Raw genomic sequence first — 22860 nt, 5'->3', positions numbered from 1 at the left:
TTTGTTTCACTAATAATGTTCCCAGTACATTGAAGCTGGCATTGTTAAGGGATTACCCTAAATTGAACACCCGTCTCCCTGTGTCACCATTTCACACTAAAGCAAATCCTGGTTCAGTTTTGTTCCTGTGGATGTGGTGTGAAGACAAACCTAGAACAGACTTTTCCAAAACATTAATATTCCAAGTCTAAATGAAAGTACATATCATTCCTTAGCCTAGGAAGTGAGACTTTAATGAAACCACTTATAAGTCTAAAACTCTTAAAGATTTGCTAATAATTTGATGATCAAATCCAAATTCCTTATAGAGTTTAAACCTCTCCAAGTCTTACCTTAGATGGCACATTTTTAAAGATTGACCTTTATCTTTAATTGTGTCTACATGTAAATATTTGTAGTGTAGGTGCTGGCAAAGATCAGAAGGCATTGGATCCCCAGGAAGTAAAATTATAGGCTATTATATGAGCCCCATGATGTGGGTGCTGGGAACAGAACATGGGTCATACACAAAGACAGTACATGCTCTTAACGGCTGAGCTGTCTCTCCAGCCCTTGGTTGACATTTTAAACTTTGTCCCGTTAGAACACGGTCTTCTAAGTCATGTCTGTTGTCATTGGCGTCATCGCTAGAGTCTGTACTTTCACATTCCATACATGTCAGTAAAATGGTTATGACAGTGACTTTGTGGAAGACCACAGAGGTTACAGGAAGCAGTTAACAACGGTGCAATGTAACTCTTAGTTCATATATCCTTTCTAGTCTTTCCCTGAAAGTCCACTCCACATCAATAAATTCAAGCTGCCTGCTGTTCCATCCATGTGATTTCAGTCCCCTAGAGATAAACATAATACAGGTTCTACATAGAAGACTGTAGAACATCTCCACAGGATACATCTCTGGTGGGCACCGATTTCCTTTGCTTAGATGTCTCCATCCCCTTACCTGTTCCCTACTTCAACACGAACTTTCAAATCAACATATCCTTGGAGGCTCAGGTTAAATAAGTACCTCAGTTTCTAGGATTGGTTTGCTTCAGCCTCTCCACTAGTGTGCCTCGAGGGGCTAGGCAACTGCTGTGGTCAGATCTAACTGTTTGTCATTTGTGGGTGTACCCTGAATATGTGTCGTGGTCTTCCCGCAGGATGACTCTGGAAGCAATAGACCTCAAAGAAACTACCTGAGGATGCACATGGCGTCCACTGTGAAGCCCTTCCACGGCACGCAACTGGTAGCCGTCTTGTGGATAAACTTCTTCTGTGGTCTAACACACACCAACCAGCTAAACGAGCAGGATTTATTCAATGTGACACTTCCCTGCACGCTTATCCCATAGTTTGATATCACTTGGGACAGAATAGACACCCCTTCTATGGTGCTGCTCTCAAAAACGGCAGGTTTTCATTTGTTCAGTCATAAAAGTGATGCTCTCTTTCCACAAACCCCCATACCATGCCTGGGATCTCCTCAAATATGCTTCTTGGCACAGGATTGTCATGGGCTCACCTAGGAGCTCACAGTTGTTTCCTCTTTGCTACCAAAGTATGGGTTCTTGATGAGAGGATATGACCTTTCTCATGTAAGCATAGAATATTTTTAATATATAAGAGATTCTTAATAATCATAAATTAAAATGTAATTATTATTCTTCCCTGTCAGTACTAGAATGAAAAGATATTTAAGATTTAGGTAAAAACCTTCCTCCTCGTCAGCACTTTCTTTCAATATAATTTAGGGTACAGGTCATTGGTGGTGCACAGCATTGGAAGTAGACCATGAAAGATAAAGCTAGACATACAGGTTATGTAAGATTGGGGGGGAACTGGAGACATGACTAAGAATAGAAAGAAGAAAAAATGCTTAAATCTGTCCTGAATTAAGAGAAAATTGAACTATTGCTCACTGGTTTCACACAGCGTGGGAACCCTCTGGGATTCAATTAAAATAGGATGGAGAGGGAGGAGGGAGACAGACGCCAATCAACAAGGGCCCCCCTCTCTAAGGATGCTTCCTACATTGAAGGATTGAAGGGAAGATGCTCCCCCATGGAAGCTCAGAGGCCTTCCAAGTACCTAACACATCTCCCCAACACTAAGAACTCAAACTCCATGTAGCCTGCTTCCAGGGAGGCAGCCAGGTGACCATGCAAACGTTGGGAAGAATGTGCATCAAAGAGAATCTCCAGTTATAACCACACATATTCTATTCCATATCCTATTTCAGAATATGTACGTATAGGAAAATGCACATAGATACACACATGCTCTCCTCACAGTGAAATAGAACAACCCAACGAGTTAGGCTATACCAGGTACCCTCTAGAGATCCGCTTACACTGTCAACCCTGCAGCTGGTAGATCAAGGTTCACACCAGCAGATAGTTCACATGCTTTCCCTGTATCGTGTAGATGTGACATTTCAGTGTAAAATGGGACTCGGTGGAAAACTTTCCTCTACATAGGCTACGTTCCAGTTTGAGCCGTTTTGTGGTTTTATCCTCTCACAGTAACTCTGAGCTGCACCGTTTGGTCTTTCTCTTCCCTTCACTCTTGTTCATATGTAGGATTTGCTCTGAGTAGGGCTCTCCCTTCAGCTGAGGTGAGTAAATAAGGCTCTTCACTCACTGAGGAAATCTCTAATTACAGGGATCACACAAAAATCCCCTTATCTACCATGGAAATCTGGTAGCTATTTCGGTGGAAAGAAATAACTTAACTATTTGAAATTAGGTAAAGGGACAACTGTCTTTTAAATGAAGTAAAATCTGGAAGGCATATATTTTCCTGAAAAAAATAATAAACATACCTTAGAGAGAAATATTTAAAGAAATTAAACACCTATGTATATCTTATATATTAAACCCAAACATTTCAAATACAAATAATCTAGTTTGGGGGTTTATTATGTCAGACTTTGATTTTATCATCAGGGCTGAACACACTATTCAGTAAGTATGGGTAGAGTAAAGAGGTATACTAAGAAAAATGGTATTAGACTAATAACACTCTCCTTATTTTACTTTAAAAATTACACTGTTATATTAATTGTAGTATGTGCTTATTAGACATCCTCAGTAACATAGAGAGCTGCCATATTTTATGTACTGCAGACAGGGATTGATGTCAGTCTAAAATGAGACATAACCCGATCTTTGTTTTGCACTAGGCAGGGGAGAAATATTGGGATCAGATGGTCCATCTTACATCACGATTCATGTTAACAAAGGACTGAGACAACAAACAGACTTGTAAATAAGAAAACCATGCCCAGAAGAAGAGGGTGAGAGGCACAGAGGCAGGGAAGAAGCAGAGAGGTAGATGCTGCATGAAAAACACATCTTGGTTACACATCTTTAACAAAATTGTCTCTGTGTCTTACTCCCCCTCCCAGGGCCATGTCATTATTTTCTAGGACCCTATGAATTTTTGCCTTTGAAAAAAATCCCATCCTTCATACCAAAAGAATAAATGAATAAATAAAACAGGATATTTTGAATTACATTTTATGACCCAGTCAGTATTAAAAACAAATATTTTAGTGTGTATGAAAAGACTTCCCACTAAATGTTACAGTCTCCTTTCTGATTTTAAAGGAAATAAAAGCATAGTCTTTGGGCCTGGAGTGTATAGTCAGCTATAGGCCTTAGATTGTCTGTGGTATAGTTAGCCAACTCTACAAGGGGAACTTGCTCCCTAACTATTAAGTTTGGGTTTTTTTTTTTTCCTGATCATTCAGCAACATTTGGCAGGCTAACTTCTTTGTCAGAGATTATTCTCATCAAATCTTGTGCATGTCACATATGCCCACCTGGATGCCACTGACTTGCTAACCAATATTCTTCTGATCTTTCACTACTAATAACTAAAAACCATGACTTAAGCCAACACAGGTCACAGCCTCTGTTCCTTGAGTAATTATGACAGTAGACACTGGAATATTTCATCTCTCTTAAATTTCTTAGTGTATGGTTTTTAAGATTTATTTATTTTTATTTGTGTGTTTTGCTTGTCTGTATACATGTGTACCTAACGCTCATGGAGACATTGGATCCCCTGGGTCTGGAATTACACACAGTTGTGAGCTGCCATGTGGGTACTGGGAACCAAACTGAGAACTTTTCCAGGGCAGTCGGTGCTCATAACCACTGAGCCATTTCTCTAGCCCAGTGGTTCTCAACCTTCCTAGTGCTGTGACCCTGTACATACAGTTCCTCATGTTATGGTACATCCAGCCATAAAATTACTTTTGTTGCTACTTCATAACTCTAATTTGTCTACTGTTATGAATCATAATATAAATATCTAAAATGCAGGGTATCTCCTATATGACCCCTGGGAAAGGTCATGTGACCCCCCAAAAGGGGTCGTGACCCACAGGCTGAGAACCACTACTCTAGCATCCCTTTAATGTTTAATACTAGACAGAGCGGACATAAACATTTAAACTCTGTTTGTCTTATGCTCAGGCTAGCAGCAGAATTCTTTGAAACCAAACGAGTTTATTAATTTACATTAGTCAAGGGCTCCTTTTATCCCTGTATCCCCATAGTTTTCCTCGGCTGTGATGTCACAGTTGAATGTATATACTAAATTATTCTTTGGCTGGACTACTTAATAACCAGTCTGTGACACAGCTGGGATGCTCTGCTATACAGTTAGTCATGTGCCCTCCGTGTTAGACAGTTGGGAAGATGGCTGTCTTCACAAGAATTCTGAAGGCTCCATATGGCTACAATCTCAGAAGCGAGGTTAGCCAGATACATCCTGGAAACCAGAGGGTGACAGACGTGCCCGCCGATCTCCTTTACAGTCAGTGACAAATTCAAACTAGACCAGAGGGATAAAGTGCTCTCACCCTCTTACATAAAGGAGTCAACATGACCATTGCTCCTCCGTCCAAACCTCTAACGTAAATCACCTTCCATTCTGACATTTAACTTCCCGTATAAGATTTTCTCAAAGGAGGAAAAGAAAATCATTTTCCAGTTACATCTTTCCTAGATAATACGCAAATGTGCTTCCCCCAAGTGGTACTTGGGTTTGATATTTGATTTTTAGTATTAAACCCACATCGCTAAACACTCAACTCCAAGACCAACATTGACCTACATTATCATGGGTGACACAAAATGTTTACTGTTTGCTTAGCCCCCCCCCCCACTGTCTGTATCCCTACAGCCAAGGAAATCATGTCCTCAACTCAACTGCAAGGCTTTGCTTCATTTTCCTCACATAACATCATTGCCATATGACAAGTTTTCTTGAAATCCTGTTATCTCTGCTTTAGAATGGGCTGTTTCTTTACAGTGTCCCATAGAGCACACAGGCATCTCATGGTAAGGACCTGCCACTGCATATAAGGACAGTGTGGATGTTTAAGAGGTTTGTAAAGGGCCGGGCTGTCCTTGTTGAACATATCACAAAGTGTTACAGCAGTCTGGCTTTCCTCAAATCTGCTTCCCTTCTGAGGAGCAAGGTCACTGCTGAAAGGATTGTTGACTGTGACTTTCTTTGGTGCATGTTCTGACATTAAACTAAAGCTGAAAATATTAGCTTTCTGGAAGATGATGATTCACCCAAAGTGTGTTTTCTTGTATATCCAGTCTGGAAAGGATAAGAAAGAATAGCAGACAGAAGGCAGCTAAGTCACACTAGAAATAACAAGGAATATAGGGATGGGGGCTTCTCCTGGATTCAGAAGCAGAAAGACGACTCATTTCCAGTTAGATGTAAGGGAAAGCTTCACCAACACAGAATATTTAATGTCTCTTTATGTCTAAGATGTGGACAGTATCACAACTGAAAGAGGAAATGAGTCTCAAGGTTAGACCTCACTGTCATCTGCCTGTGACTCTGGCAATTCAGTTGGTAGGATAAAGAGATGTACATACAGATACTTCTTCTGAGAACCTTGATCGGGGAGCCCACTAGAGCTAAAACCTTTCCAAAGTGCTCCTCTGATGAGAGCTAAGGGCCTGTGTCATTGCTTGGCATGTTAAAAGGCTTGTGATTCAAGACCACCAACCTAAATTCAACTCCCAGGACCCGCCCACGCGGCTGACAGAACAAATTGACTCCAACTATCCTCTGACCTACATGTACAAACTATGGCACATGCCTACTCATACACAAACACAGGGACACATAGACACACCACACATGCGCGCACGCACACACACACAAATGAGAATAATAAAAAAATTAAGGATAGTTCAGTGAAGATGTGAGAGGTCTTAGTCAATATTTAAAAGGTTACACTATAAACAGAGTTTTTAGTATGTCAAGTACACCAGAAAGGAACTGAATGAAGCTATTGTTGCAGGAAGTGGGCATTGAAAAGATGACTCCAAGATTTTATTGATCCTAAGATGAATTCACAGAGGCGAACAGTGAATCCAGAAATGGGGAGGTGTGATGAGACAGGAGAATATTTAAATTCAAATCAAGATTTGAGGAGCCATAAGACTTGTTAAAGGTAATCAAGGAAGTGATAGTGGCCAAGTTCAATTTCAGCGGAAAGGGCGGTCTATCATAGTAGAGTAGAAGCAACTATTTTGAGTCTTCTGGTTTGGGGAGAGGGAAAATTCCGATTGTACTAATTGTGAAAAAGCTCAGGTAATCTTTTTCACTCTTGACAATGTTTTAAGCATCGTGGGGATTCTCTTTTCCTTTAGAGTTGGAAGCAAACGCCTGACTGTCAGTGACATCTTGTAGGACTGTCCCTTAACTCCAAACATTCCAGCTGAAGGTACGGGCATTTAGAATTACACATCCCCACAGAACTTAGGTTTTTTTTGTTTTTTTTTAATCCTCTCATGTGAGTTTCATCCTTTACATTCAAGCTGTTGTTTTAAAGACCATTTCTTCTTTTATAAGAATCACTTAACAGTGTAATCTTTTATGTATGCTCACATGAGCTACCCAATAAGTCAATCTTGTCTTCCTGGTCCACAGAATACAAATTTCAAAGAGAAAAGAACATTTTAAAAAGCTCTACGCTATTTTTTTTTTTACTATCACCAGATCATCTCTGTTTCCATTTTCACTTAATTCATAAGTGCTCATCATCTATCCCTATGCAACCGTATAAAGTGACTATCCCAGGAACATCATCTAGCCTTGTTCTGTGACAGTCAGGCCACACTTGACACCCATCTGTGGGTGTCCACTATATTTTCACTCCTTTTTATACCTTTAACATTCCATGCTACTTTTGTATCTATATTTAAGGCAAATGAAACAGGCTTTAAACAAAACCAGAGAAGAGCCATCTTTTTATTTTCTCTAGTTTACTTATGTATATTTATTGTTAAAACTAACAACTGATCTTACCTCGTGTTTCCTGGTCTCTCTTACTAGATATTCATATTTTTTAACTCCCTCCTTCCTTCCTTCCTTCATTTATATTTTCTGCCTTTATTCTACTTTATTGCTGTCTCAGACAATATCTTACTCTGCTGCCCAGACTCAATGTTTGAGCTCACAACTCTCCTCTGCATTCCTAGTGCTGGAATTGTGGGTGCCACCAAACCAGATAGGTGTATTTTCCTTTGTAGAAAACATGGGACACTAACTTTCTAAAAGTTAAGATACTCAAAATTGAATCACCAACGTCGCTAGACTCCACTTACGGCAGGTCTCTTGGCTCTCGGTCAGTCTCCTTTCTCTGGGCTGCTTCTGCCTTTCTCCTACTAGTTCCTCCTGGCTCTATGGCTGTCTCTTACAGTCAGATTATCATTGTTCATCTCCCATTGATGGGCTGTTTCCTAGGATATAAACTATGTCCATTCTTCATAAAGTCAATTTGTATCTAACAAATCCTGCGAGGTTTTAGTAGATAAATACATACAGTACTCATTAAATCTACTTACTAAATAAATACGGAATATAAAAGAGCTTCACGCTTCTGAAAAGATTGTTTCTCTGCGTCCTAAACTTAGCTTCTCAATGTGAGCCCAGAATAGACCAAGTGAGACTGATCATTGAGAATTTCAAGAGACTGCTTTAAAAAGTTACTGTTTCACCATTTACTCTAAAATATTATATAGTGTATACAAAGGAAATTTGGTGAGAATTTTGGCTGTTTTCCTTTTGTTTGAAACTGCATGATGTTTACAATGATATTGAAAATACACAAACTGTTGCAACATTGACAGTCCTCCATAGTTGATGACATGGTCCCACGGGAACAGTGTGGTCTGAACTACTTGGTTGTTTGTACACTGGTGTTTTCTTTTTAGCAGTTCAGACATAGAGAGAACAAGGTTCAGGGTACTTACAAACAGGTTCTTTGGTCCCAGACAGTACTCTCTCAAGCTAAATGTAGCCTGTTTTCCTCTACCTACATGCTGGATCCAGGATGCTGTAGAAATGAATTGGAACTGCACTGGAATCAGGGAGACAGATCAAAAGGGGGAAAAGAAAACATCCAAGAGCTAAAGTACTTGGCCAAAAACCAGTAGATTAAAGAACCAACTCCAGCATTAGTGTCCTAGGGAAAGCCCCAGGACAAGGCCCGAGGAAGCTAGGCAGGTTGGCAGCAGTGCCTGGGAGCTAGTGTTTTCCTTGCAAAATGTTTGGTCCAGTGTGCAGATGTTCCCAGGGACACCGGAGACAGAGGGGAGGTCTAAGGAGCCATGGTTTATTTTCAGGCCCCTTGGGGAATATAATGAAACTGGGGGCATTGTCTGCAGGCTACAAACAGTAGGACTCCATAAATTAGGGCATTTGAGGGTTTTTCCAGATTCCTCAGAGCTCCTCTTACAGTCTTTAAAGTGATTTAATACTCAGTATAAGAAGAAAAATACTTTCTCTAAGGGTCAGTGAGGAAGAGGCTCCCAGGGTTATATCCTTCTGAGATGCCGACTCCCAGGCTGGGGCATGAGCAGGAGGAATCACACTGTGTGACTTTGGGCCCCTCTTGGTCTGATCCTTCAGTCAGCTCCCATATTGGCCCTTGGTTTATTTGTCAATATTTTAAGATAAGTATAAAAATTTGCTATTTGTACATCCTATGAGTAGATTGCAGAAAACACCCTGAAGATGCGGTTGAAGTCTGACAGAAGAGCTACGCAAAATAACTCTGATGTTTATCCCATTGTCTGTCTGTCTGTCTGTCTGTCCCCTCCTAATAAAGGAATAGAGAATGCATGGTAAGAAGAGAAAACTGGCACCTCTCCATGAAGCACACTGCCCTATATTTCTCTTGGTAGCAGTGGGGGGCAGAGGGAGGGGCTCTCTGCCTCATCAGGGGACAGACTTCATGGTCCATGTCTTACTCGCCACTCAAAGATCGGGGAGGACAGAGAAGAGATCCTACAACATCAGCTGGCTGTCTGAAGAATCACAGCCCCTCATAAATGCAATGACGGCAATCCATTTGATGCATACGTTTTTAGAATATCAAACAACTAAAGTCTCGTTCTCTTTTCTTTTCCAAAATGGTCACTTTAACTTTAAAATGTTTTAAGAGTATGAGAAGGAGGTATTGGTGTGTGTGTGTGTTTGTGTGCGCATGTGCACGCAAGAGAGGTAGAGAGACAGAGAGAAAGAGAAAGAGAGAATGAGATGGGGGGAGGACTTAAATGCCATCTCTCTTCTAGGCAGTGATTTCCCCAGATGAAGAGGTCAGCACAGTTTAGCCGTGTTCTGCCGTGTTAATTTAGGATGACAAGATAAAGCAGTAATCGGGGCTCCTGGAGGCAGTAAACCTCCCGCCATCCAGGGACATACTGGAGATGACCTGCACTGCACGTCACTTAATACAATCGTGGTGACAGAGCCCCCCTGAGCTTGCACGTGCAAATCCTGCCCCTCCCCCACTTCTGATTCATTCCCTTGCAATGCCTTTCCCTCTGCTTGAGGCACAGGTAGCCCACATCCACTAGGGGCTAATCTCTGAAAACCTAACGTTTTGCATATGACAGGGGATGCACAATACACACTCCTGTCATAGCCGGTCTGTCAGGTCTCTTAATTTACAGAAAGGCATCCTGGGACCTAGATAATCCATTGATCCCACTTGTATATTTCAGTCTGTCGTGTTAAGTTGTCAAGAGCAGCGGTTAAACCGATGTTTCGGGATTCCAGATTTACTTTCTTAGGTTCAGTTTGCAAAGCTCGCCTTCCTAAGTTGCACTTAAGGATCATCTCTGGAAAAGCTGCTCACATAAATCTGGTAATCAAACAATGAAGTTTTAGGTGAGGACATTTTAGAGAGACTTGGGGTTATAAGCATAAGAGTGTAAAACGGAATGAAATTTGGAATTTTAAAGTATGGCGTCTGTCTAGTTCTGTCTGTGGGAAGCAGAAACACCATATGCAAAGGGGAGCAGGTTTCTCTCTATGTAAAACAAAAATAATTACAGAATCTCCAAAGAGGATCTAGGCCGACATAAAAGTCAGGGGACCAAAAGGGGGCCCTGGGAGCCCATTAGGAAAGTGAGAAGTCCAACTGGGGTCCTGTCAGACAAAGGCAAACCGAGGGCTCCACATCCCATCTTGGGGTCTAGCATCGCAGACACGGGTATTTTGGTTGGGGATGTCAGCTTTAGTTGCAGGATGTCAGATTTCTGACAGGCGAGCTGTGATATTATACAGAGCCTCAGATCATACCCTCCTCACATCCTCTCAAGCTGTTCTTGTCGGTAAATTAGAGCGGAGAGATCAAAGGACCAAGAGCAGTAAACACAATAGTCATAAACAAAGGACTGAGCTCTGTCCGGAGATCGAGAACTTCCCAATGTTCTAGAGTGTCTGGAAGGAGGAGGAGGAGGGGGGAAGGCAGAGTAAAAACTTACACCTTATTTAAAAAGCATCGGCATCCCTGTCATGTGTTAAGAGAAAATGAATTTGTAGACATAACCAAGACATTTCAAAAAAAAATCACTTAAACGTATAACCATGGAATGCCTCCATGCCTGGCTTGTACTGGTCTCATCATAAGCTGTTTGGGGGAAGCTACAGTCAATATAGAGGAAGGATTATCATTTTCCAACACACACACACACACATATACGTACACATACATACTCATTAATGTGAACACACATATACCTAAATTTCAAAATTAATTTATTTATGTGCATAGGTGTTTTACCTGCATATATGCATGTGTACCATGTGCACGCAGTGCCTTCAAAGGCTAGAAGAGGGTGTCAAGTCCCTTGGAACTGGAGCTATTAACAATTGTCAACTGTCATGTGGGTGCTGGGAATCTAATCTACTGCCTGGGGTTCAATCATAATTCACACACACACACACACACACACACACACACACGCGCGCGAATGTGTGTGCTTAGGTCTACGAATGTGTGTGCTTAGGTCTAAGTTCTGTGGTTTTCTTTGCCTTTTGTTGCTAAATTGAAAAGTTGACTTCCCATACATGCCTGGAACCTGGCACATGCTCAGTGGATGCCACTCGTCTTTACTGATTTGTATTGTGTTTCCCCTCTAGTTGCAGCAGGAGCTTTATATGTGTTGGCTGTAGTTCTTAATGGCTCAGTAATCTGACCTGTAGGTCCTGAAAGTATCTTCAGAGGCTCTCCATCTTGAACCTGAGATGTGAACACATTTAAAGGAGAAGGTCCCACACCATTGTCCTAGAGTCTGACACAATGGCTGACACAGAGCCCATGATGCACCATTCCAATGACTATGAATTATATGTTGCAACACAGGGGTTCACAGTGGTCCCCTATGTATACAGCACAACCTGGGGTCTGGGAGATGGGCAAGCACAGTTGATATTGCCCACCAGTGATGAAGTCCTCTGAGTATTTCTCACAGTGTGTCCCCACTGTTGGCACAAGACTCTTGTATGATGGGTGAATGGCTCTAAGCTTCTACTCTATGACAGCCCTAAGAGGTGCTTCCGCTGAGGCATGACACTTACTCCTCAGTACTTTGCTTACTATGGAGTTGGGTGCTGACCTCCACAGTGTCAGTTTTCAAGTTCCCTGGAGCCAGAGTTACAGGTGATTATGACCCACTTGTCATGGGTTCTTCAACCAGTATCTATCTATTCTAGAAGAGCTAGCATATGCTCTTAACTTCTTGGGCACTCCCTGGCCCCTCAGCCACTGTGTCACAGGACATTCACGGAGTGATATTGATGTATTAGGCCAAAGATTAGCCAGCTCGCTTGTATAATTACACATTACACCAGAGCCTAAAGCTCTGTGAACACTTTGAACTAGTGAGATCAGGTGACTTCCATATAAGCACAAGGGACTTATCTCCGAGCACGCACATTAACAACGGAGCACATGGTGATTTGCATGTGGAATCTCAGTGCTGCCAACACAGAGGCAGCTATACTCCCCCAGTTTTTGGTCATCGAGCCTGGCCTACTTGGTGAGCTCCAGGTTGTATCCCCATCCCAAGGAGCAACATAACATATACAGCCCCTGAGGACCATGGCCAGATCTTGTTTCCTGTCTTCCACAAGCATGTGGACACACACCCACACTATACATGGCAAAAAATTCAGGTAACCTCTGAGTTTGGATAGATGAACAATTGAAGACTGTCCCACTTGCAGACCACAGGGACTCCCTAAAGGCCTTTAAAATGGTTTGTTCTTCGGAAAAGGATCGGAGCAATTAGTTCACACAGCTCTTGAGGGTCTGGACTCTGAAGTCCCAAACTAAAATTCTACCTCTTCCTCCTGAGATCAGTCTCTTTAGTAATGGACTGTTTTGCTCCTACACACTCAGGATATGACAGTGTGTGATCTCCCAGAGCAGACATTCTGGTGGATGCAATGCAGTGAACTTTGGTGTATATTGCTGCAAACTGAACTAGTCGCCCTATAAGCAGCTCTGACTTTCAGAGATCTGAGTGTCTTCTCTTAGGCTGAAGCTTTATGAGAAATTCATAAGAGTCACTAAGAGTTACTTCTTGTATTTTGATGTCCCCATGGAGATTAGACTCTCAAACAGAAGGGAGATATGTTCAGAAGTTCCTGGGTCCCTGGGCCATGAAGCCCAGGAGCCACTGCCCTGAAGCCTTACCTACACTGAATAGAGCCCCCTCTCTTCTATGAGCTGTGTGTATACACACACAAGGAGCTTCATGTGGCCAGGAGAGTTAGCAAGCTTACCATGCTTTGAAGTCTGTGCTCACAAAGTATTGCATTTATCTTCCTGTCAGTTGTTGATATCAGGCCTTGATGCTTATGCAGTACATATTTATACTCATACACAAATCACTGCTACTTCAAGTCACTTCTGGAGTGCACGAAAAGACCTGTCTTTTATACCTACAGATCCTTTTCCGAAGAACGAACCATTTTAAAGGCCTATACTCACCTCCGCTTATAAATTTCTTATTAACCCCTAGAATATTGCTTTCTAGTTTAGGGCTATCAACAAATACAATTTACTGTTTTATCTCAAGACGGCTTGATGCTGAAGGGTTAGGAAGAGATGGTGAATGGACACATTTCGGGTGCATGATGATTACAGTGTCTCCCCTCCTGCCTCAGAGGCAGCCTTGACTAATGTCAAGCACAGACCTGTTACTTTGTTCACTGACTTGATCTCATGATGCCAAGGTCAAGGCTGGCCTCCTTATCATCCTATTTCCTTCGGTCACGTGGTTCATTCTTAAATATGGACTATGGGGAAAATCAAATCTTCTTTTCTTCACATAAAATGAACGTGTGCCCAAGCAGCGCCATTACAACTGCCAGCTCAACTAGTCTTAAGGGTTTGTCTGGTTTCAACTACTGTGCAACTTCTCCTCCGCCATAAAGGAATGGCGAAAACTCAAGAAAAGAGAAGAAACAAACCAGCAAAACACAGATTTTACTGTTTAAAGGGGCTGGACCATGATTCAGCAGTGAAGTCCAGCAAAGGACTTGAGCCTGGTTGTCAATATCCACAGCAGGTGGCTCACAACCACTGTAACTTCAGATGCAGAGAAGCCATCGCGCTCTCCTGGCCTCCTTGGACACTGTAGTCACCAGCACAGACACACACAGACACACACTCACACGAATAATGGAAATATGATGAAAATAAATATTTGAAAAAGAACACAAAGCAAGTAATAAGGTGAGGGTAGGGGTATAGGGCTGGACAAGATAGAGATGATCAAATCTAACATGAGTTAAGCTTTGTGCCAGCCCAGTTCTGAGCATCTTGGAAATGGTAGAGGGGACTGTAAACTATGTGCAGTGTTTTAAGATTGTAGCGGGGGTGGGGGGGTGAGAGGGGTTAAATCGTAACATTCTAACATTCTGCTGGAGGAGGTCTAAACAGTTCGCACTGCTTTGACATCCCCCTGGCATGACCTATTGGTGAGGTAAACTCTTTGGGTTCATGCTGTCACTGTTACTGAAGAAGTCATTTTCCCTGACAGTTCCCAATTTTGTCTTCTATTCTGTTTTCTTCTGAGATGGTCTTGGTGCTCACTCAGTAACACAGGTTGCCCTATAGCTTATAGGACTCCTCTTGCCTCAGCCTCCTGAGTGTGGTCACACTTCCTGGTTCCCTTAAATATTTTCTACACTGCAGAAAATGTCCTATTTCTGGACTCACGGTCTCCTGATCTGGCTGTTTGTTTCTTTATATACCCGTGAAATGGAAAGCCATGTTAACAAAATGAGAAAACCTAAATCACACCGAAAATCCCCACTTTCTTAAGGCACCCTGAGAATCCCCACTTTTGAACACCACTGTTCTAACATTGCTTCCTTAGGTTAAAAGTTCTAACCCAAATACTTTGTTATAATTTCAGACACATAGTCCCCATCTCTGACTGACAGGCAGGCCCTTGAAGTTTGAGTCCAGGTAGGCAAGTCAATTCTTAGATCTTAGAGGTTCCGTCCTGCCTCTGGAAAATAAGCATCCTAGCTGGGAAGACCCTGGGACTCTCTGACCCTTGCAGGTGGCTGCATTTCTCAGAGAGAACTGAGAAATGAGGACCGTGCAGCCCTGTGCCCGCAGCCCTGAATTAAACTGCCCTCACGCTCCAGAAATGATCCCATTCCCAGTTCTCACCTTCTGCTCTCCGCTTTTACTTTCAGCCATCCCTATGAGTTCTCAGATTTTAGAAATTCAAAAACAGAGCAGCCAATTACTAAAACCAAGAAATGGTCAAAAAAGAGTAAAAAACATGTTGGAAGTGAAACGGAAGCTGTAGTACTAACAGGAAGTGCAGCACCCTGTGCCCTGAAGCAGAGTTCCCAGATGTGCAATCACCAAGAACAAGCCGCAAAGGGAATTTTGGATCCAACAAAGGTCTCAGGATCTTGTTCCCCAAATGAGGATATTAAAGATAAATTACCATTTATTATCAGCAGTAGGTCAAGCAAGAGAGTTACGCAGACTCAGAAACACCTGAATGAATGCCCTGTGTTGATCTGTGGAGAACTCAGTACGTGCCTGTGTAGGAAGGCTGCTGAGTGCTCCAGCAGCAAAACCTTTAACGATCACATACAGTAAGAGAAACTGAAGCAGGCCATAGTGGGGACCAGAAATTCTCCAAAACCCTAGGTCTATAAAGAAGGAGGAAGCTAACCACTGCGCTCTGCTTCAGGGTTCTCCTGCCTGTGACTTCTGATCATAAAACTATTGAGACCCACAAGGTGGTTCATTAGGAAGGTTTTTCTGGCTAGACATGGTAGCCTGCACCTGTAAACCCAGCACTTGAGTAGCTGAGGCAGGAGGATTGCCAGAAGCTTGTGGCCATTTGGGGCTATTAGTACATTCCAAAGGGAAGAGGAGGGGCAGAGAGACAGAGGAAAAAAAAAAAAAAACGAGGAACACAAACTTAACTGTGGACTACAGACTAGCTTGCACACAAACCTGTCATTACTTGTTAGTTCCAGATAAGAACGATTACCTCTTTCAAAGTTATTCTATGACTAAGAAATGGCACACCTATCTATTGCACAAATCAGGACGGCCACCTGGCTTGCTCGTTACAGTCCTTGCTGCATCTGCATCTCAGCCACAGATGCCATCATCCCACCCCTCAACCACACTCCCGACTCTCATCCCCCATCCCCACCCAACCTGTGCAGGAGAGATGGTCACCCCATAAACCAAACACACCAAACACCAACAGATCAGAGATGATTTTGTCCTGCTTAGTGTGGGTCTCCTCTTTCAGTGAATTTTCCATATTTAGGTTAAAAACTTTAAAGCATGCATGTGACTGGAATTTTTTTTGAACTTGTTCTCCTCTGAACTGTCTCTGGCCAGCTGAAGTATTTAAAGTAACATCAGAGCCAAGTGTCATCGTAAGATGCTAGCAACAATGGAAATTAAGGATGTGTGCCTGCACACGGGCTCTAAAATATTCTGGGTTCTTAGTGTTGTTTTTCAAGAGGAGACCATCTCAGATTAACTACTTTGATCCACCCCAAATCTCATTCACCTTCCAACAGAAAACCATCTCTACAAGAATCCAACATCTTACTTTAATTCAATTTGTTATATTGTGATGATCATTCCAGCTTTATCCCAAACATAAAGCCTCTTGCAGAAAGACAAAGTATCTCACTTATTTCTACTTTACTTTCTGACAGTATCTCACTCAGCAGGAGCTTGTTCTTCTAGCTAGACCATCTGACCAGCAGGCCCTGGGATCCTCCTGTCTCTGTCTCCTCAGCACTGTGATGACAGGCAAACAGCACTGTGTCCAGCATGTGTGCCTGGGATCTAAAGGGGTTTTCTTCTGCTTGCAAGGAAGGTACTTTATTCACTGAGTCATGTCCCCAGCCCGAATCAAGATTTCTGTGACTTAATCAGAGCCAACCCCTCCTACCAAGGGGCTGATCCAAAGGGCACAAACGCAGGGCAGAATGATCTACTGCCCAATTTCTTCAGCAGTTGCTGTGGTCCTAGCTGGCTGTTTCACTGTCTCCATCCCTGATAGCCCTGGGGGTAATTTCCCAGAACAAAACACATAGAAAAATTGAACTTCTATTCGAACACAAGTCTGGAATTATGTCTAGATAAATAGCATCAGGGGGTATTTTGTGAGAATGTATACAGGGTGATGTTTGTAACAATGTAATTTCATTGTATGATAAACATCAATTTACCATAAAAAAAATGCCATCTTGTCAGCCTCTTACCTTGTTGCAATTGAATTGGCCTTGTTCAGATAAGAAGCCTATCTCTTCCAGCTACAACAGGTTAGAGATAAACCCATGAAACCGCTCTCCATGTGGAATGATACCTCCTACGAACAGAATTTTATACTACCACTCAGCACATAACTGTCTGTGAGCTTACTTTATCTGAATCTTGCTAAATCTATTCTCTATGCTATTAAACAGGAGTGTGTCCCATGTCCACATCATTCAGAAATAATTACACCTTTGTCTAGAGCATGGGATAGGGCTCTCCCTAAACAATGAAACTCTCCTTATTACAACTAGCACAAGGACCACCCTGGCTTAACAATAGTGAGGCTTAGCACGCCACAATAGCTCAAAGCTAAGTTTTACGTACAAAAGCACCAGATATTGAAAAGCTTACATAAAGTACCAGATAAGAATAGTAATCTTTACCACCCCACAATTAAGTTTGTATTCTGTGATTTATTTTTGAATGATACATTTTTCTCTTTTCTGGAAATTTTTTGAATAACTTCCCATAGGTAACACTATCCTAGATATCAGAAATACATAATTGATTCTTCTATTGTAAGCAAAATTCATATAGCAGGCACTGAAAGTCACAGCTACAATGTAACAGTTAAAGATAACCTTGTGTTTAAAAGAAATCTACGTCAGACCACGGGCCTGAGCACATCTGAGCACGTCCTTCCTCAGATGAGTGTTTATACCAATGATTAAGGCTGGCTTTCCTATACTGAAGCCTTCCTATGTTATAATCAAAAGAACAACATTGTGTCTTTTATGTAAAGTTAACTTGAAATCGCATCTTACTTTATTTCTTTGATGGACATGAGGCAGGAGTAGACTCGGACTAATTGTTGTTTCATGTTTACTCTGGCTATACAGTGTAGATGCAAACTGACTCCAACACACAGCACAGGAGTACAAGATGACCATGAAGACCCAGAAATCTGAATATGTCCAGAAAAATATAATAACTATCAACTATAAATATATCTCATACATAATATATTCTATATGTACACACACACACACACACACACACACACACAATATACACACAGCCTGGAATAGTTGGGTGTAACTTCAGGTCCAGTGACTCAGGAGACTGACAGTTTCAGAATGGCCTGAGCCAGTATCAGAGGCAATCAGGTACCTATAACTTTGTATTATTAAAAGAGATCTAGGTTGCAGCTCACAGATACTGCTCTTATCTCAAATGTACAAGACTGTCTGCTGCACCTGAAACAATGCAAAACAAGGAGCACTCATGCACTTATTTTTTTAAATAATAAGAGTTAGTTACATCTAGAGCAAGCCACTCCAGTGATTTCATATTGAAAATAACGTATCATTCCTTCAAAACATGAACGGTTTAAAGAATTGAAAGAAAGCTTGAAAGCAGAACGGACTTTAAAAAAAAAATAGACAACAGATTATTCTGGAACCACGGGTGGCAGTGGTGTCATTTCACATCACATTTGCACTGGAGCTGAGAGCTCACCAACAGATGCGGCAGGCAACCAGACAGAAAACACGCACCAGAGGCTGCCCCGCAGTGAGCACCAGAGGTCCGTCGTCTCTTCAGAGCTGCTTCAACACACCCTGCGCTGACTTCCAGGAGACCGCCTGCTGGAGGTTGCCTGTATCTTTCACTCAGCCTGCCCATATAAGAACTGTTCTTAAGATTAGCCTGAGTCACAGAGTGACCCATTTGTCTATGAAACTCTGAGGCAACAGTCAAGCCCACTTTAAAGAAGCAGACAAAACAAAATGAAAACCCAGGAGTTGGGAAGATGACTTGGGCTGTACAGTGCTTGCTGCATGGACAGAGGCTTGGAGCCAATCATACATATCAGAATCATGTGTAGCAGCATGGGTTTGGAATCTTACTTAGTACTGGGTAGGACCCGTGAGATCCATGTCCAGCCAGGCCAGCGAAGACTAATGAGTATATCATACTTTCCAAGACCCTGCCTCAAAAATAAGGCAGAAAATGCCCAAGCAGGTGCCAATGTTGAACTTTGACCTCTAAGTGTGTATGTACACATATTTATGTGTATAAGAATACAGATGTACCTACACAGAGATGTTTAATAATCCCTACACACAGAACACACATATGTAAAAAATGTTAAAACAAACAGGAAAACAAGCAAACAAGCAAGAAAAATAACAAAAGATACAGGACGACTGTTATAATCCATAGGTTAAAGGTCAAGATGGTTTTATTATCCATAGGTTAAAGGTCTGGATGGCCTGTCCATTCATGGAGAAATCATTTGTTCATACAGCTTGTTGGAAATGATCAGGGAGTTGGGGTCTGGAAAAGTTATGAGGGCTTCTTTGAAGAAAAGAGAAGCAGCCCCTTACTCTTTGCCAACCCAGGGCCTGAACCCACAAGGATTAGATATCTGTCTTACACTGCCACGCATATATCACAAGCTTACGGCTGCATTCTTCCCTGCAAGTCAAAAGCCCACAGAAAATCTGATTTGTGCTGGTTACAGCTACCCTAACCCAGAGTTTCTCTTAGTTAAGCACCTAGTTCATTTCTCCAAATACTACGAAAAGAAACAGGAGTTCAGAGAGGCAGGTTTGCATCCTGATCTGGCTCTGACCTAGGACTTAACAGTTTCATAACTGGATCCAAACAGGACCCCCGAATTTTTTCGTCTTTATTGACCACAGAGTGTGCAAAGTTTTCATCTCAGAAAATATCTTTGGACCAAAGTTTTACATGGAAAGCCTCTCCCTGATTCTACCAGGCAGCCTTTCAGAAACCACTCTACAATACAAAGACTATGAAGCATTCTCCATTTTCAATGATACTGAGTAAAAATGTACAGAATATATTTCCTCATGAAACATAAGACTCTATTGTGTGACTAGGACAATAATCTGTTATAAAAAAAGAAATTATTCATGTTGAATAATGATACCATAAATACATTCAACCCCTTTGATAAGTGTTTATAATAGGTCTTATTGTAAGAACTTACTACATCCTAACTCTTCCAGACAGTACATTAGTAAGCATCCCTGTAGGTCTGAGATTTCTAGACGATAGTCACCAGGAATTGACAGGTTTGGCAACTTTACCTCCAAATACTTAGTACTTATTGAACCATATCAACCCAAGTATTTATCAAATCATCGTAAACTGAGTATGATTTCATGCTTTAGTCCAAAACCTGTGTGTGTGTGTGTGTGTGTGTGTGTGTGTGTGTACAAAAAACACCATGTACACACTATTTAGAGACAAGCATCTATGTGCACAGGTCACAATGCGGACCCTAGGAAAAGGTGGCACCGATGAAGGAACAAGGTGCTCTCCATTGTCCAAGATTTAATCAAACCCATCTAAACTTCAGTGACCTTTCACCTACTCCTATGGAAAAAGATATTTACCATAAACATAAAGAATCAGAAAGATATACCACAAGGAGGTGTAGAACTGCGCAGCTATGTTCATAACTATGTGTGAAACTGGGCGTGGCCAAAGCACGGATCCCATGCGGACTGCAGAAGAAACCTTATCACATGTGGGATGCTTTTTACAGGACCTGCTGCAGAGGTGAAGAGTTTGGGCTACATCCTAGAAGCAACATGGCATGCACACTTAACAGTAAGTCCTTTCTCATGTAAACAAGTCCTATCTATGGAAGTCTGGGAATGCTAACAGAAGGGCTTAGAAATGAGGGTTACAGCATGTTCAAGTGTCTACTCAAGAGGAGAAAGACTGGTGAAGCGGGAAACATCTGAGGGAGAAGCGAACTCATAAAACACTCATGTCGTACAAGAAAGTCCAAATGTCGATCTCACTAATATGGAATGGGTCGTTTACTTATATCCTAATAACATATTCCACAGTGGGTCTCAACTACTTTGGATTGCAGATCTGCTGAAGAATTCCCTGGAGATCATACACTACTCAGATCTATTGTTTTAATTTTCAAATTTGTTTATTAGTATTATTGTGTGCCTGTGTATAAGCATGTGCACGTGTGTGGGAGTCAGAAGACAGCTTTCGAGAGCTGATTCTCTCGTTCCAGAATGAGTTCTATGGCTGGAGCTACCTTGTGTATCTGGCTTCCTTCCATGCTGAGCCATCTCAGTAGCCTGTGCTGTTCTCTCGTAAACAGAGTTCCCTGTCCGTTTTCAGGCAAGCCACAAATCACAGTTCAGAACTTCACGCTGTCCCCAATGTCACCACTGTCTGCCTCTCTTATGCTCATTCGTCTCTGAGTGTGCTTAAAATTATCTCATCGTCATCTTGGCCACCCTTTGAGCCATCGCTATTTATATTCAGCCCTTCAGACTTCCGTATGTATGTCACTGTCACAGGGAAGATCCATCCAAGAAACACACTTGGTTTGGAACCACCCGAGAACAGGCAGTGGTCAAAATATTAAACCGATAGCACATCAGAGAGACGCAACAGCAGATGGAGAATCTGACGTTTCCCCATGCAGACCTAAGGTTTCCTACCCACCTGCTCCTTTCTCCTCTAGCACAAGAAGATACAGAGCCACAGCCTTGAACAGAATGGTAAGTCTTGAAGAGAGAGAGGCCATGTAGAACATGATTAAGTTTACCAAGGGACAGACAAGAAGACAGAAGCTATGCGTGAGCTCTTGTGAAGAAAGGTCAGGACCATAGACCCTGAAGTCTGTCTGAGTAAATCCTGGTTCCATGACCTAGAGCATCTTTTAATTTCACCTTGCCTCAGTTTCCTCAAATATAAAAGAAAATTATTAATACCACCTCACTAGATTATTGTGAAGGTTATGAATTATTATGGTATCAAGGAGGGCTTAGTCCCTCTCTACACACACACTCACATACACACATGCTCACACTCATGTGTGTGTATGTATATGGGTGTATTACAGTATCTAAAATTCTTGGAGGGAAAATACGGTCATATGGTAAAATAATTGAAGGCTGTTTGACCCAGGAGGTCTAACAACCATGAATAGAAACAGCTAGATCTAATGTTTCTTCACCAAGAATAGGAAGCCAACTTTGATTCTGGTTAACTTTAGCCATGTCATCTTACCACAATCTTCACATTTTTGTATGGATTTCCCTCTAATTGTGTGTCAGAAGCAGGTCCCTCTCGTAAAGCACACTCAGAACTAAACATCATTTCTTATGTTCCCTAACAGAATCAACTCACTGGGAAGAACTCTACAATCCCTGACATGAATTGTCTGTGTGGTTCTTAAACACATGATCATTTCAAGCAAAAGCCTGAAGCCAAGCTATTAGAGGGATAGCCTGGCAGACAGGGAGACCATGAGAAACCTACCGTTGTGTTGTGCTGCGCAGTGGGGGTCCTAGGACCACAAGTCTCTTGCGTCAGCAGAGAAACTGGCTGAAATTCCTCAGAGTGAGGCTTGTTGGGAAAACTCACATGTAAGGGAAGGTGAAAGGCTGGGAGCCTCTCACTCTCCTCCTCTTCCACTTTCTGTCTGCTTGTCACCATGGCTACCTCTCCATCTGTCTCCCCATACGGAGAGGCTGGTCGCTTGGAAGACATCCTGGAAGGAACAAAAGAGGAGAAAATAATGAAACCTCCACATAAATCCTTAATGCCGTCATTGTGTGGTTAGGGGCCATTGTAACAGAAATGCCTTTTTGTGCTGGCAGAGAGCAGGAAGCCATCCAAACACCACAGCACAGCGCACACAATCAGAAACAATGGCCAAGCAGGTAGCGACAGAACAGGGCTTGTTTGCTGTGAGAATAATGCACTAA

The 22860-nt window shown here is 42.1% G+C and overlaps 1 protein-coding gene across 4 annotated transcripts in view; it reads right to left on the bottom strand.

Annotated features, from left to right (window-relative positions):
* Positions 1-22860, bottom strand: part of Sox5 (SRY-box 5) — a 370611-nt gene that overhangs the window by 295310 nt on the left and 52441 nt on the right. For 2 of the 4 annotated variants that reach the window (XM_028757584.1, XM_028757583.1), the window contains exon 2: positions 22412-22643. In XM_028757584.1, the coding sequence (XP_028613417.1) occupies positions 22412-22643 (232 nt within the window). The remainder of the gene's footprint in view (positions 1-22411; positions 22644-22860) is intronic. The other 2 variants (XM_028757585.1, XM_028757586.1) reach the window with 1 other exon arrangement.

The sequence above is a fragment of the Grammomys surdaster genome, unplaced genomic scaffold (genome assembly GCF_004785775.1).
Source record: "Grammomys surdaster isolate TR1022 unplaced genomic scaffold, NIH_TR_1.0 126176, whole genome shotgun sequence".
Classification (NCBI taxonomy): domain Eukaryota; kingdom Metazoa; phylum Chordata; class Mammalia; order Rodentia; family Muridae; genus Grammomys; species Grammomys surdaster.
This window is presented reverse-complemented; position numbering and strand designations above follow the sequence as displayed.